Here is a 16,125-nt window from a genome sequence, read left to right as displayed (position 1 = left end):
GCGCTCAATAAATACGATTGATGATGATGATGATGTGAAGACGGTTGTGTGGGTGTTTGTGGCGGGGAGAGGATGGAAGGCAGATGCCTCGGGAGCAACGAAAAGAGAAAACGCTAAAACAGCTTAAGGGATGAGGACAAACGCGCAATAAACAAAATAAAAACCAGAGTCAGCAGTGGGCTCCGGTAGAGGAGGGGAACGTCTCGCAATTTCGAGTCATTGCATTGAGGCCCCGTGTCCCCCCCGTTTCAAATCAATCGATCTATGGATCGTACTCGCCCCTGCTGCGTGGGATGCATCCTGCCCCTTCTCCACCCAGTTCCATCAATCTATTGATCGATATACCTGTTGTACTCTCCCAACCGCTTAGTACAGTGCTCTGCACAAAGTAAGCGCTCAATAAATACCACCAATCGATCTGTTGTACTCTCCCAACCGCTTAGGACAGTGCTCTGCACATAGTAAGCGCTCAAATACCACCGATCGATAGATCTTTTGGACTGTACTCGCCCATGTATACAGCACGGGCCTGGGAATCAGAAGGTCATGGATTCGAATCCCAGCTCTGCCACCTGTCTGCTGTGTGGCCTTGGACAAATCACTTCACTTCTCTGGGCCTCAGTTCCCTCATCTGCCAAATGGGGATTGAGACTGTGAGTCCCACGTGGGCCAGGGATGGTGTCCAACCTGATTTGCCTGTATCCACCCCAGTGCTTAATACAGGGCCTGGCACGTAGTAAACGCTCAACAAAATACCGCAGTTATTATTATTAGTAATAGTTCAGTGCTCAACACATAGTAGGTGCTCAATAAATACCACCGATCGATCTGTTGTACTCTCCCAACCGCTTAGGACAGTGCTCTGCACATAGTAAGCGCTCAATAAACACAACCGATCGATAGATCTTTTGGACTGTACTCGCCCAACCACTCATATATACAGCACAGGCCTAGGAAACAGAAGGTCATGGATTCGAATCCCAGCTCTGCCACTTGTCTGCTGTCAGACCTTGGGCAAATCACTTCACTTCTCTGGGCCTCAGTTCCCTCATCTGCAAAATGGGGATTGACACTGTGAGTCCCACGTGGGCCAGGGATGGTGTCCAACCTGATTTGCCTTTATCCACCCCAGTGCTTAATACAGGGCTTGGCACTTGGTAAACGCTCAACAAAATATCGCAGTTATTATTATTAGTAATAGTTCAGTGCTCAACACATAGTAGGTGCTCAATAATTACTCTCCCCACCTTTCAAAGCCTGATTGAAGGCCCAACTCCTCCAAGAGGGCTTCCCAGACAGAGCCCCGCCTTTCCTCTCCTCCCACTCCCTTTGTTACATATTACATTATCTGTAATTTATTTATTTGTATTGATGTCCGTCTCCCCCACTTTAGATTATAAGCTTGTTGTGAGCGGGGAATGTAACTGTTTATTGTCGTATCGTGCTCTCCCACATGCTTAGTAGAGTGCTCTGCACACAGTAAGCGCACAATAAATACGATTGAATGAACGCGTGAATGACGGAGACTGGGTCCAACCCGATTTGCTCATCTCCACCCCAGCGCTTAGTACAGGGCCTGGCACATAGTAAGCGCTAAACCGTAAGCTCACTGTGGGCAGGGAATGTGACTGTTTATTGTTGTATTGCGCTCTTCCAGCGTTTAGGACAGTGTTCTGCACACCATAAGCGCTCCAAAAATATGATTGATTGAATGTATCCAACCCGATTTGCGCAGGGACTGTCTCTATATGTTGCCAACTTGTACTTCCCAAGTGCTTAGTACAGTGCTCTGCACACAGTAAGCGCTCAATAAATATGATTGATGATGATGATGATGATGATGATGATATCCACCCCAGCGCTTAGTACAGGGCCTGGCACATAGTAAGCGCTAAACCGTAAGCTCACTGTGGGCAGGGAATGTGACTGTTTATTGTTGTATTGCGCTCTTCCAGCGTTTAGGACAGTGTTCTGCACACCATAAGCACTCAAAAAATATGATTGATTGAATGTAGCCAACCCGATTTGCGCAGGGACTGTCTCTATATGTTGCCAACTTGTACTTCCCAAGCGCTTAGTCCAGTGCTCTGCACACAGTAAGCGCTCAATAAATATGATTGATGATGATGATGATGATGATATCCACCCCAGCGCTTAGTACAGGGCCTGGTACATAGTAAGGCTAAACCATAAGCTCGTTGTGGGCAGGGAATGTGACTGTTTATTGTTGTACTGTGCTCTCCCAGCGCTTAGTTCAGTGCTCTGCACACAGTAAGCACTCAGCAACTACAATTGAATGAATGAACAAACGTCAGTAGTAATAATAATAATGATGGTATTTGTTAAGCGCTTACTATGCACTGTTCTAAGCGCTGGGGTGGATACAAGGCAATCGGGTTGTCCCACGTCGGGCTCACAGTCTTCATCCCCATTTTCCAGATGAGGTAACTGAGGGCCAGAGAAGTGAAGTGATTGGCCCAAAGTCTCACAGCTGACAAGTGGCAGGGTCACAACCTCTGACTCCCAAGCCCGGGCTCTTTCCACTAAGCCACGCTGCTTCTCAAGTAGTAGTAGTCAGAGAAGCAGCGTGGCACGGGAAAGAGCTCGGGCTTTGGAGTCAGAGGTCATGGGTTCAAATCCCGGCTCCACCAATTGTCAGCTGTGTGACTTTGGGCAAATCACTTCACTTCTCTGGGCCTCAGTTACCGCATCTGTAAAATGGGGATTAAGACTGTGAGCCCCCCCCATGGGACATCCTGATCACCTTGTAACCTCCCCAGTGCTTAGTACAGTGCTTTGCACATAGTAAGCGCTTAATAAATGCCATCGTTAGTAGTACAGTGCTCTGCACATAGTAAGCGCTTGATAAATACCACCAATCAATCAATCCCCCTCCTTGCTCTCCCCCTCATCCCCTCTCCATCCCGTCTTACCTCCTTCCCTTCCCCACAGCACCTGTATATATGTATATATGTTAGTACATATTTATTACTCTATTTATTTATTTTACTTGTACACATCTATTCTATTTATTTTATTTTGTTAATATGTTTGGTTTTGTTCTCTGTCTCCCCCTTCTAGACTGTGAGCCCACTGTTGGGTAGGGACCGTCTCTCTATGTTGCCAACTTGTACTTCCCAAGCGCTTAGTCCAGTGCTCTGCACACAGTAAGCGCTCAATAAATACGATTGATTGATTGATTCCCCACAGCACCTGTATATATGTATATATGTTCGTACATATTTATTACTCTATTTATTTATTTATTTTACTTGTACATATCTATTCTATTTATTTTATTTTGTTAATATGTTTAGTTTTGTTCTCTGTCTCCCCCTTCTAGACTGTGAGCCCACTGTTGGGTAGGGACCATCTCTATATGCTGCCAACTTGTACTTCCCAAGCGCTTAGTCCAGTGCTCTGCACACAGTAAGCGCTCAATAAATATGATTGATTGATTGATTGATTCCCCACAGCACCTGTATATACATATATATGTTCGTACATATTTATTACTCTATTTATTTTACTTGTACATATCTATTCTATTTATTTTATTTTGTTATTATGTTTGGTTTTGTTCTCTGTCTCCCCCTTCTAGACTGTGAGCCCACTGTTGGGTAGGGACTGTCTCTAGACGTTGCCAACTTATACTGTGTGCCAACTCTGCACACAATCAATCAATCAATCAATCAATCGTGTTTATTGAGCGCTTACTGTGTGCAGAGCACTGTACTAAGCGCTTGGGAAGTCCAAGTTGGCAACATATAGAGACAGTCCCTACCCAACAGCGGGCTCACGGTCTAAAAGGGGGAGACGGAGAACAAAACCAAACATCATCATCATCATCATCATCAATCGTATTTATTGAGCGCTTACTGTGTGCAGAGCACTGTACTAAGCGCTTGGGAAGTCCAAGTTGGCAACATATAGAGACAGTCCCTACCCAACAGCGGGCTCACGGTCTAAAAGGGGGAGACGGAGAACAAAACCAAACATACACAGTAAGCACTCAGTAAATACGATGGATTGATCGATTGATTGAGAGTATGAGCATCCGGGGGGGGAGTGGAGCATCATCATTTTAGACTGTGAGTCCACTGTTGGGTAGGGACTGTCTCTATGTGTTGCCAATTTGCATTTCCCAAGCGCTTAGTACAGTGCTCTGCACATAGTAAGCGCTCAATAAATACGATTGTTGATGATGATGATCAATCGTGTTTATTGAGCGCTTACTGTGTGCAGAGCACTGGACTAAGCGCTTGGGAAGTACAAATTGGCAACGTATAGAGACGGTCCCTACCCAACAGTGGGCTCACAGTCGGTGCTCTCTGGGCCGGGAGCCCCGTTGCGTCCCGGGCCCGGTTACCCAATAAGGGTTACACAAGTACGGGTGGCTTGGCAGGACGCTCAAGCCCGTGGTCCCGGAGGAACCGGTCGGGATAAATGGTGGGTGGAGACGGGCGACGCAGAGCCTGAGAAAGAGACGGCCTGGGAGACGGGCCCAGAGACAGGCCCGGGGAGAAGAGCCCCGCCTGCCCGCACCCCAACACACCGTCCCCCAACCGGCCGGTTCTCCGTCGGCCGGGCCGGATGGCACGTTTCTCACCGGAGCCGACTCGGGCCTAGCGCGTCACACGTGTGTCACCGTGTGCGGGGACGGGCTTGCGTGTCGCTGTTTGCGGGGGCGGTCACCGTGTTTGGGGGGAGGGCTTTGTGTGTCATCGTTTGGGGGTGGTGGGGCTTGGGGGGGTGGCCACTGTATTTGGGGGTGTGCATTCGATGCTGGGATTGCCCGTTTGCGGTTGGGTGGCGGTGCGCTCCGGCACACGGTGTAGTGAAAAGAGCAGAGACGGAAGGTCACGGGTTCTAGTCCCGACTCTGCCGCTTGTCTGCTGCGTGACCTTAGGCAAGTCACTTCACTTCTCTGGGCCTCAGTTCCCTCATCTGTAGAATGGGGATTAAGACTGTGAGCCCCAGCGTGGCTTAGTGGAAAGAGCGCAGGTTTGGGGGTCAGAGGACGTGGGTGCTAATCCCGCTCCCCCACCTGCCTGCTGTGTGGCCCTGGGCAAGTCACTCCATTCATTCAATCGTTCAGTCGTATTTATCGAGCGCTTACTGTGTGGAGTCAATCAATCGTATTTATTGAGCGCTTACTGGGTGCAGAGCGCTGGACTAAGCGCTTGGGAAGTACAAGTTGGCAACATCTAGAGACAGTCCCTACCCAACAGTGGGCTCACAGTCTAAAAGGGGGAGACAGAGAACAAAACTAAACATACTAACAAAATAAAATAAATAGAATAGATATGTACAAGTAAAATAAATAAATAGAGTAATAAATATGTACAAACATATATACAGGTGCTGTGGGGAAGGGAAGGAGGTAAGATGGGGGGGATGGAGAGTCAGAGGTCATGGGTTCAGATCCCGGCTCCGCCAATTGCCAGCTGGGTGACTTTGGGCAAGTCGCTTCACTTCTCCGTGCCTCAGTTCCCTCATCTGTAAAATGGGGATGAAGACTGTGAGCCCCACATGGGACAACCTGATCACCTTGTAACCTCCCCAGCGCTTAGAACAGTGCTTTGCACATAGTAAGCGCTTAACAAATGCCATGATGATGATGATGATGATGCAGAGCACTGTACTAAGCGCTTGGGAAGTACAAGTTGGCAACATAGAGAGACAGTCCCTACCCAACAGTGGGCTCACGGTCTAGAAGAGTGGGCTCACAGTCTACACTTCTCTATGCCTCAGTTACCTCATCTGTAAAATGGGGATTAAAAAATGTGAGCCCCACGTGGGACAACCCGATTACCCGGTATCTACCCCAGTGCTTAGTGCTTGGCACATAGTAAGCGCTTAACAAACACCATCATTATTATACGGACTGTGTCCAACCCGATTTGCTTGTATCCACTCCAGCGCCTAGTACGGTGCCTGGCACATAGTACGCGCTGAACAAATGCCACAATTATTATTATTCTTACTAATTGGTATACACATGGAATAGTAATGGGTTTTCATTCATTCAATCATATTTCTTGAGTGCTTACTGTGTGCAGAGCACCGTGCTCACTGCTTGGGAGAGTACGACACAATCAACAGATACATTCCCTGCCCACAGTGGACTTCCAATCTAGAGGGTAAACACACATACTATATGTGCTTGTGTGGTGGTGTACACAGATACTGTGCACGCATATGTGTGTGTGTGTGTGTGTGTATGCCTTTGTGTCTGCAACTGTGCTTGGGAGGGGACTGTTACAGCGTGTCTTTGTTAGAGCGTGTCCCACATCACTTATGTACCTACCTATAAATTACCTATTATAAATTAATTATATTGTTGTCTGTTTCCTCTTCTAGACTACAAGCTCACTGTTGGCAGGAAACATGTCTACTGACTCTATTCTACTGTAGACTCCTAAGTGCTTAGTTCAGGGTTCTACTGAGAGCTCACCTCCTCCAGGAGGCCTTCCCAGACTGAGCCCCTTCCTTCCTCTCCCCCTCGTCCCCTTCTCCATCCCCCCCATCTTACCTCCTTCCCTTCCCCACAGCACCTGTATATATGTATATATGCTTGTACGGATTTATTACTCTATTTATTGATTTTACTTGTACATATCTATTCTATTTATTTTATTGTGTTAGTATGTTTGGTTTTGTTCTCCGTCTCCCCCTTTTAGACTGTGAGCCCGCTGTTGGGCAGGGACTGTCTCTATATGTTGCCAATTTGTACTTCCCAAGCGCTTAGTACAGTGCTCTGCACACAGTAGCGCTCAATAAATACGATTGATGATGCACACAGTGAGCGCTCAGTAAATACCACTGGTGATGATGATGCAGGCGAGTGTTTGTGGGTGTCATGTAGTCTTGGGTTTGAATCTCTGTTGTAGCTGCTGTGTGATGAGGAATGGTTGTGGTTGTGCAGCATATCTGCCTCAAACCCGTGTTGGAGGCTCGGGGGAGAGGGTGTGTGTGTGTGTGTGTTTGTGTGGTGTGTGTGTGGTGTGTGTGTGTGGTGTGTGTGTGTGTGTGTGGTGTGTGTGTGTGTGTGTGTGTCCGTCCATAGCTGGCTTTGGAGGTGCAGGTGTATCTTTTTATGTGTGTGTGTATGTGTGTGTTGTATTCATTCACTCATTCAATCCTATTTATTGAACGCTTACTGTGTGCAGAGCACTGTACTAAGCGCTTGAGAAGTCCAAGTTGGCATATAGAGACGGTCCCTACCCTACAACGGGCTCACAGCCTAGAGTCTAGTCTAGTCTAGTCTAGTCTATTTTAGACTGTGAGCCCACTGTTGGGTAGGGACTGTCTCTATATGTTGCCAATTTGTACTTCCCAAGCGCTTAGTACAGTGCTCTGAACACAGTAAGCACTCAATAAATACGACTGATGATAGAAGGGGCTCACAAGGCGTGTTTCCAGGTGTGTATGTGTGGGAATGAAGCCTTCCAACCCCACCAGCCCAGTAGCCTAAATCCACTTCCCCTTGCCTTCCCAGGAACCCTTCCATAATAATAATAATAATAATAATAATAATAATAATAACAACAACATTTATTAAGCGCTTACTATGTGTAAAGCACTGTTGTAAGCAGTGTTCTAACAGCAGCACTGTTCTAAGCACGGGGAAGCAGCGTGGCTCAGTGGAAAGAGCCCGGGCTTTGGAGTCAGAGTTCATGGGCTCGAATCCCTGCTCTGCCAATTGTCAGCTGTGTGACTTTGGGCAAGTCACTTCACTTCTCTGGGCCTCAGTTACCTCAACTGTAAAATGGGTTGAAGATTGTGAGCCCCTCGCGGGACAACCTGATCACCTTGTAACCTCTCCAGCGCTTAGAACAGTGCTTTGCACATAGTAAGCGCTTAATAAATGCCATCATCATCATTATTATTATCATTCTAAGCGCTGGGGAGGTTACAAGGTGATCAGGTTGTCCCCCAGGGGGCTCGCAGTCTTCATCCCCATTTTACAGATGAGGTGACTGAGGCCCAGAGAAGTTTTAAGTGACTTGCCCAAAGTCACACAGCTGACAATTGGCAGAGCTGGCATTTGAACCCATGACCTCTGACTCCAAAGCCCGGGCTCTTTCCATTGAGCCACGCTGCTGCCATCCCGCCTCTCCCTCCTTGCCTCAGTTTCCCTCCGGGATGTTGTGACAGGGTGGGTGGGGCAGGGAGCGGCGCCGTCAGGAAACACTGGGGGAGGGAAGGCGGCAGGGAAGGGAAGCCAGGACTGCCGGCCCAGGGTAACCGGGAGATAGGGAGTCAGAGGTGGCCACCCACACACACAACCCCACACCTTCACACCCACGAGCCTCCAACCCCGGCTACGGACACGGACACACACGAGTCTCGTGGCTCGGTGGAAAGAGCCCGGGCTTTGGAGTCAGAGGTCATGGGTTCAAATCCCGGCTCCGCCAATTGTCAGCTGGGTGACTTTGGGCAAGCCACTTCACTTCTCTGGGCCTCAGTTACCTCATCTGTAAAATGGGGGTTAATAAATATTATTATTATTATTATTATTATCAAGGCCCTGCTGAGACCTCACCTCCTCCAGGAGGCCTTCCCAGACTGAGCCCCTTCCTTCCTCTCCCCCTCGTCCCCCTCTCCAACCCCCCCGTCTTACCTCCTTCCCTTCCCCACAGCACCGGTATATATGTATATATGTTTGTACATATTTATTACTCTATTTTGTACATATCTATTCTATTTATTTTATTTTGTTAATAGGTTTTGTTTTGTTCTCAATCAATCCCCCTCCTTCCTCTGCCCCTCATCCCCTCTCTATCCCCCCCATCTTACCTCCTTCCCTTCCCCACAGCACCTGTATATATGTATATATGTTTGTACATATTTATTACTCTATTTATTGATTTTACTTGTACATATCTATTCTATTTATTTTATTTTGTTAGTATGTTTGGTTTTGTTCTCCGTCTCCCCCTTTTAGACTGTGAGCCCACTGTTGGGTAGGGACTGTCTCTAGACGTTGCCAATTTGTACTTCCCAAGCGCTTAGTGCAGTGCTCTGCACATAGTAAGCGCTCAATAAATACGATTGATGATGATGATGATGATGGGGGTTAAGACTGTGAGCCCCACGTGGGACAACCCGATCACCTTGTAACCTCTCCAGCGCTTAGAACAGTGCTTTGCACATAGTAAGCGCTTAATAAATGCCATTATTATTATTATTATTATTATTAACCCCAGCTTTGGGGACACATCACACACGGAGCAGACAGAGACGGAGAGAAACACCCAATCCTTCCCCATCCCCGGAGGCCCGGTCCCAGCCCTGGCCGAGGAGGGGTGGGGTGCAGTGTGGGGAGCCCCCACTCCCCTCTCCCTTCCCCCCTGGGGCTGCCCTAATCCAGGGGTCCCTTCTCCAGGGCCTGTGTGTTGAGGGCCTCCTCCAGGTGAAGGCCCAGGTCCAGACAGATCATTCAATCGTATTTATTGAGCACTTACTGTGTGCAGAGCACTGTACTAAGCGCCTGGGAAGTACAAGTTGGCAACAAGTTGGCGAGATAATAATAATGATGGCATTTATTAAGCGCTTACTAGGTGTAAAGCACCGTTCTAAGTGCTGGTGGGGTTACAAGGTGATCAGGTTGTCCCACGGCGGGGGGGCTCACAGTCTTCATCCCCATTTTCCAGATGAGGGAACTGAGGCCCAGAGAAGTGAAGTGACTCGCCCAAAGTCACCCAGCTGACAATTGGCGGAGGCGGGATTTGAACCCATGACCTCCGACTCCATAGCCCGGGCTCTTTTGTCTTTTAGACTGTGAGCCCACTGTTGGGTAGGGACTGTCTCTATATGTTGCCAACTTGTACTTCCCAAGCGCTTAGCACAGTGCTCTGGACACAGTAAGCGCTCAATAAATGCGATTGATTGATTTCCACTGAGCCACGCTGCTTCTCAGATGTGTTTGCCTCACATCTCCTCCTGTCCCGCCATTGACCCCCGGCCCACGTCCTCCCCCAGGGCCTGGAATGCCCTCCCTCCGCACATCCGCCAAGCTAGTTCTCTTCCTCCCTTCAAGGCCCTGCTGAGAGCTCACCTCCTCCAGGAGGCCTTCCCACACTGAGCCCCTTCCTTCCTCTCCCCCTCGTCCTCCTCTCCATCCCCCCCCCCTTACCTCCTTCCCTTCCCCACAGCACCTGTATATATGTATATCCCTCGTCCTCCTCTCCATCCCCCCGTCTTACCGCCTTCCCTTCCCCACAGCACCTGTATATATGTATGTACATATTTATTACTCTATTTTACTTGAACATATCTATTCTATTTATTTTGTTAATATGTTTGGTTTTGTTCTCCGTCTCCCCCTTCTAGCCCGTGAGCCCGCTGTTGGGTAGGGACTGTCTCTAGATGTTGCCAACTTGGACTTCCCAAGCGCTTAGTCCGGCGCTCTGCACACAGTGAGCGCTCAATCAGTACGATTGATTGATTGCCGCGTTTCATCAATCGTATTTATTGAGCGCTTACTGTGTGCAGAGCGCTGTACTAAGCGCTTGGGAAGTACAAATTGGCAACATATAGAGACGGTCCCTACCCAACGGTGGGTTTCAGGAGGGAAGAAGCTGCTGAGGATGCGGAGTCATGGGGAGGGGAGGCTAGGGGCAGCCGTCTCGCTGCTGGTCCCTTGTCTCCAGCCATCCTCTCTGAGTCAACCCCTTATCGGCCCAACTGGAGTAATGGTCTGTACTCCGGCCTGGCTAATGACTATTTTCACCGAGAGCCCGCCGGGCCTAGCCTCCACCCAACCCAGGAGGTAGATAAAGGACAGGACCGGCTACCAGTAGACCCCCCCATCCCCATCCCCGAGTTTCAGAGGAGGACCTCAATTTTATTTAATCAATTTTATTGATTGATTGACCGGGGGCTGCTCTGCCCGAAGGGGCAACCCGGGCAGTCCACCCCCGTACAAACACACTCAATCATTCATTCAATCGTATTTACTGAGCGCTTACTGTGTGCTGAGCACTGGACTAAGCGCTTGGAAAGTACAATTTGGCAACAGATAGAAACAGTCCCTACCCAACAACGGGTCTGTCTCCCCCTTCTAATAATAATAATAGTGACATTTATTAAGCGCTTACTATGTGAAGCAGCGTGGCTCAGTGGAAAGAGCACGGGCTTTGGAGTCAGAGGTCATAGGTTCAAATCCCAGCTCCGCCAACTGTCAGCTGTGTGACTTAGAGCAAGTCACTTCACTTCTCTAGAATGTGAGCCCACTGTTGGGTAGGGACTGTCTCTATATGTTGCCAATTTGTACTTCCCAAGCGCTTAGTTCAGTGCTCTGCACACAGTAAGCGCTCAATAAATACAATTGATTGATTGATTGATTGATTTTCTGGGCCTCAGTTCCCTCCTCTGTAAAATGGGGATTAAAACTGTGAGCCCCCCCCCGTGGGACAACCTGATTACCTTGTAACCTCCCCAGCGCTTAGAACAGTGCTTTGCACATAGTAAGCGCTTAATAAATGCCATCATTATTAGTAGTATTATTAGAAGGGGGAGACAGGTAGGGCAGATGGGCAGATGAGGGAACTGAGGCCCAGTGAAGTGACTAGGCCAAGGTCACTCGGCGGCCAAAGGGAGGGGCCGGGATTAGACCCCCGGGGGCTCTGAGTCCACGCGGCCCGGTGGTGGTGGCCTCGGTCCCCTCCCCTCCCCTCCCGCTGACAGCAGCCCCATAAACCGTGGCTCCGGGCCCCGGCCCTTCAAGGCCCGCATTCATTCATTCAATCGTATTTATTGAGCGCTTACTGTGTGCAGAGCACTGTACTAAGCGCTTGAGAAGTACAAGTTGGCAACACATAGAGATGGTCCCAATCCGCATTAGGAACTGTGACCTTTGGGTATTTGCTATTCATCCCACCCTCAACCCCATAGTGATTATGCACATATCTTTAAATTACATATTAAAAATGATTTATTTACAATAATGTCCATCCCCCTTCTAGACTGTAAGCTCTTTGTGGGCAGGGAACAGGTCTGCCAACTCTGTTTTACGGAGAAGCAGCGTGGCTCAGTGGAAAGAGCCCGGGCTATGGAGTCAGAGGTCATGGGTTCAAATCCTAGGTCTGCCACTTGTCAGCTGGGTGACATTGGGCAAGTCACTTAACTTCTCTGGGCCTCAGTTACCTCATCTGGAAAATGGGGATTAAGACTGTGAGCACCCCGGGGACAACCTGATCATCTTGTAACCTCCCCAGCGCTTACAACAGCGCTGTCAGCTGTGTGACTTTGGGCAAGTCACTTCACTTCTCTGGGCCTCAGTTCCCTCATCTGTAAAATGGGGATGAAGACCGTGAGCCCTCCTGGGGGACAACCTGATCACCTTGTAACCTCCTCAGCACTTAGAACAGTGCTTGGCACATTGGAGGCCTTCTCAGACTGAGCCCCCTCCTTCCTCTCCCCCTCCCCATCCCCCCCCACCTTACCTCCTTCCCCTCCCCACAGCACCTGTATATATGTATATATGTTTGTACGTATTTATTACTCCATTTATTTATTTTATTTGTACATATTTATTCTATTTATTTTGTTTTGTTTTGTTCTCTGTCTCCCCCTTCTAGACTGTGAGCCCACTGTTGGGTAGGGACCGTCTCTAGATGTTGCCAACTTGGACTTCCCAAGCGCTTAGTCCAGTGCTCTGCATACAGTAAGTGCACAATAAATACGACTGACTGACTGAATGAACGAATAGTAAGCGCTTAATAAATGCTATCATTATTATTACAAGAGTCCCCCTCAGCCCTTAGCCCCGCCCCCTCAGCCCTTAGCCCCGCCCCCTCAGGCCTTAGGCCCCCCCCCCCCCAGCCTGCAGCCCTGCCCCTCAGGCACTATTCACTCAATCGTGTTTACTGAGTGCTTACTGTGTGCAGAGCACTGTACTAAGCGCTTGGGAAGTACAAGTTGGCAATGTAAGCCCCGCCCCTCAGGCACTAGCCCCGCCCATCACACCGTAGCCCCTCCCCAGTCCTTAGCCCCGCCCCCCCAGTCAGCAGCCCCGCCCCCCCGCCCTTAGCCCCGCCCCCCACATACCGCAGCCCGTCCATCACTCCCTCAGCCCCGCCCCTCCGCCCTAGCCCCGCCCACTCAGTCAGCAGCCCCGCCCCTCAGGCCTTAGCCCCGCCCACCCAGTCCACAGCCCCGCCCCTTAGACAGCGTGGCTCCGTAGAAAGAGCCCGGGCTTTGGAATCAGAGGTCATGGGTTCGAATCCCGACTCTGCCACATGTCTGCTGTGTGACCTTGGGCAAGTCACTTAACTTCTCTGAGCCTCAGTTACCTCATCTGTAAAATGGGGATTAAGATTGTGAGCCCCACGTGGGACAACCTGATCACCTTGTATCCCCACCAGCGCTTAGAACAGTGCTCTGCACATAGTAAGTGCTTAACAAATGCCATTATTATTATTATTATTATTATTAGCCCCATCCCTCCCTCAGCCATCAGCCCTTAGCCCCATTCCACAGCCCTTAGCCCACCCCTCACCCCCTAAGCCACGCCCACAACTCAACCACGCCCTCATACAGCAGCCCCGCCCACAGCCCTTAGCCCCGCCCACTAAATCCTTAGCTCCTCCCCAACAAACATCCCTTAGCCCCGCCCCCTCACTCCCTAAACTCTGCACCACAGCCCTTAGCCCCGCCCTTTAGGCCTCAGACCCCCCCATACAATCCACATCCCCGCTCCTTCAAGCCTTAGCCCCGCCCATTAGGCGTTAGGCCCCCCCACAATCCGTAGCCCCGCCCTCACATAACCTTGTACTTCCCAAGTGCTTAGTACAGTGCTCTGCACACAGTAAGCGCTCAATAAATACGATCGATTGATTGATTAGCCCACCCATCACTCCCTCATGCCCTCCCCTCAGCCCTAGCTCCGCCCTTTAGCCCCGCCCACTCAGTCAGCAGACCCGCCACTCAGACATTAGCCCCGCCCACTCGGTGCTTAGCTCCTCCCCACAGCCCTTAGCCCCGCCCATCACCCTCTAAGCTCCTCCCCACCGCCCTTAGCCCCGCCCACTCAGCCCTTAGCTCATCCCCACAGCCCTTAGCCCTCCCCTCACTCCCTAAGCCCCGCCCACCAGGCCCCACAGCCCCGCCCACTCAATCAAAAGCCCCGCCCCATCCCTTAGCCCCGCCCCTCAGTCCCGTAGCCCCGCCCCCCTGAGGCCCGCTCCCTCTACCTCCCCCGGCCCTACCTGGTGCTGCCCCCTGGCGGCCCCTCCGCCACCCGCACCCCTCGGGGGCAGGCGGGCGGGATTTGGCCGGACTAAAGGTGGGCGTCCTTTCGGGTGGGGGCTTCTTAAATACTTTTATTTACACAGGGGCCCCGGGCCCCGCAGCAGCAGCAGCAGCAGGCAGAAGGGATGGAGACTCCCAAGGCAGGGCTGGGCTGGGAGGATGGGGCTCCCCTCCCCACGTTACAGCGGGGCGACAGGAGCATCTTGGGGGTCAGGCCCAGTCGACAGGGGCCCAGAGGGTGGGAATGTCCTCCCCCTGGGCCCTACGCCCTTTAGGGAGTTGTTGAGGCTGGCGGTAGAGGGGAACTGGGGGTGGGGGCTAGGGCAGGGCCCCCCCACACTCCCTAGGGGAGTGGGAGTGGGCCCCCCACCCAGGCCCTTGTGCTTCAGCTCAGGGGATTTGGGGAGCCTGGGGGTGGAGGGGAGGGAGGGTTTGTCCGTGTCCCCCTAGGGCATCACCAGAATCCACAGTGCAAATAGAACCAGAGGCCTTTAGTTCAGGGCTTGGCCGCCCTCCCTCCTAGAGCATCACCAGAATCCACAGCACAGATAGAACCAGAGGCCTTTAGTTCAGGGCTTGGCCGCCCGCCCTCCCTCCCCCGGCCCCGGCGGGCAGGGGGCTCAACCGGGTGGGGTGTGGGGCTTGGCGGAGGACGGTTGGGGTGTAACCGAGGACCTGGGGCTCTGGGCCTGGCGGGCGTCGGGGCGGCTGCGCTCCAGCTTGAGGTGCTTCAGCGGGGCGTCGGGGACGGTGAGGATTTGGCGGATGCGGTCGACGCAGAGCGCGGTGGCCTGGCGGGTCTCGCGGCACAGGGCGGCCAGGCTCAGGAAGCCGTGGGGCAGGTCCTCCACCACCTGCAGCGTCACCGGGCGGCCCACGGCCCGCAGCCGCCGCGCGAACATCACCGAGTCGTCCAGCATCGGGTCCAGCGCGCAGGCCTGGGCCGGGGGAGGGAAAGGACCAGAGTCAGAGCCGGACACGCCGTGCGGCGGCCGCGACCGGACGGGGACCGAGGCAGAGGCGAAGATCGGGATGGGGAAGCGGCGGGAGACACCGGGCGAGGAATCATCTCACAAGACGGTAATTCTCCCCGCTCTTCAAGGCCTTATGATGGTGTTCGTTAAGCACTTACTGTGTGCAAAGCACTGTTCTAAGCGCTGGGGAAGTTACAAGGTGATCAGGTTGTCCCACGGGGAGCTCACAGTCTTCATCCCCATTTTACAGATGAGGGAACTGGGGCACGGAGAAGTTAAGGTGACTTGCCCAAAGTCACACAGCTGACAGTTGGCGGAGCCGGGATTTGAACCCATGACCTCTGACTCCAAAGCCCGCGCCCTTCCCACTGAGCCACGCTGCTTCTCTCCAACTGAAGGCCCATCTCCTCCAAGAGGCCTTCCCTGACTAAACCCTCCTTTCCTGGCCATGGGTTCTAATTCCGACTCTGCCACTTATCTGTTGTGTGACCTTGGGCAAGTCACTTCACTTCTCTGGGCCTCAGTTACCTCTTCTGCAAAATGGGGGTGGAGACCGCCAGCCCCATGTGGGACATGGACTCTGTCCAGCCTGATATCTAACCCAACACTTAGTACAGTGCCTGGCACATAGTAAGCACTGAATGAATACTATACATAGCAAACACATACAATATTCATTAAGCTACAATTATTATTATTATAACAGTATGTGTTAAGCACTTACTATGTGCCAGGCACTGCTCTAAGCACTGGGGTAGATACAAGATAATCAGGTTGGACATAGTCCCTGTCCCATGTGGGGCTCACAATTATTAATATATAGTATTTGTTAAGAGCTTACTCTACACACACACAAACACTTTTTCTCTCTCTCTCTTTCTCCCCAGCTCCC

The 16,125-nt window shown here is 51.4% G+C and overlaps 1 protein-coding gene across 2 annotated transcripts in view; it reads right to left on the bottom strand.

Moving 5' to 3' along the window:
* Positions 1–14,279: 14,279 nt before the first annotated feature.
* Positions 14,280–16,125, bottom strand: part of LIPE (lipase E, hormone sensitive type) — a 31,705-nt gene continuing 29,859 nt past the window's right edge. For both annotated transcript variants that reach the window (XM_038767227.1, XM_038767228.1), the window contains exon 10: positions 14,280–15,197. In XM_038767227.1, the coding sequence (XP_038623155.1) occupies positions 14,880–15,197 (318 nt within the window). In that variant the 3' untranslated portion in view covers positions 14,280–14,879. The remainder of the gene's footprint in view (positions 15,198–16,125) is intronic.

The sequence above is a fragment of the Tachyglossus aculeatus genome, chromosome 26 (genome assembly GCF_015852505.1).
Source record: "Tachyglossus aculeatus isolate mTacAcu1 chromosome 26, mTacAcu1.pri, whole genome shotgun sequence".
NCBI lineage: Eukaryota > Metazoa > Chordata > Mammalia > Monotremata > Tachyglossidae > Tachyglossus > Tachyglossus aculeatus.
The sequence above is the reverse complement of the archived record's forward strand: the minus strand, read 5'-3'. Positions and strand labels throughout refer to the sequence as shown.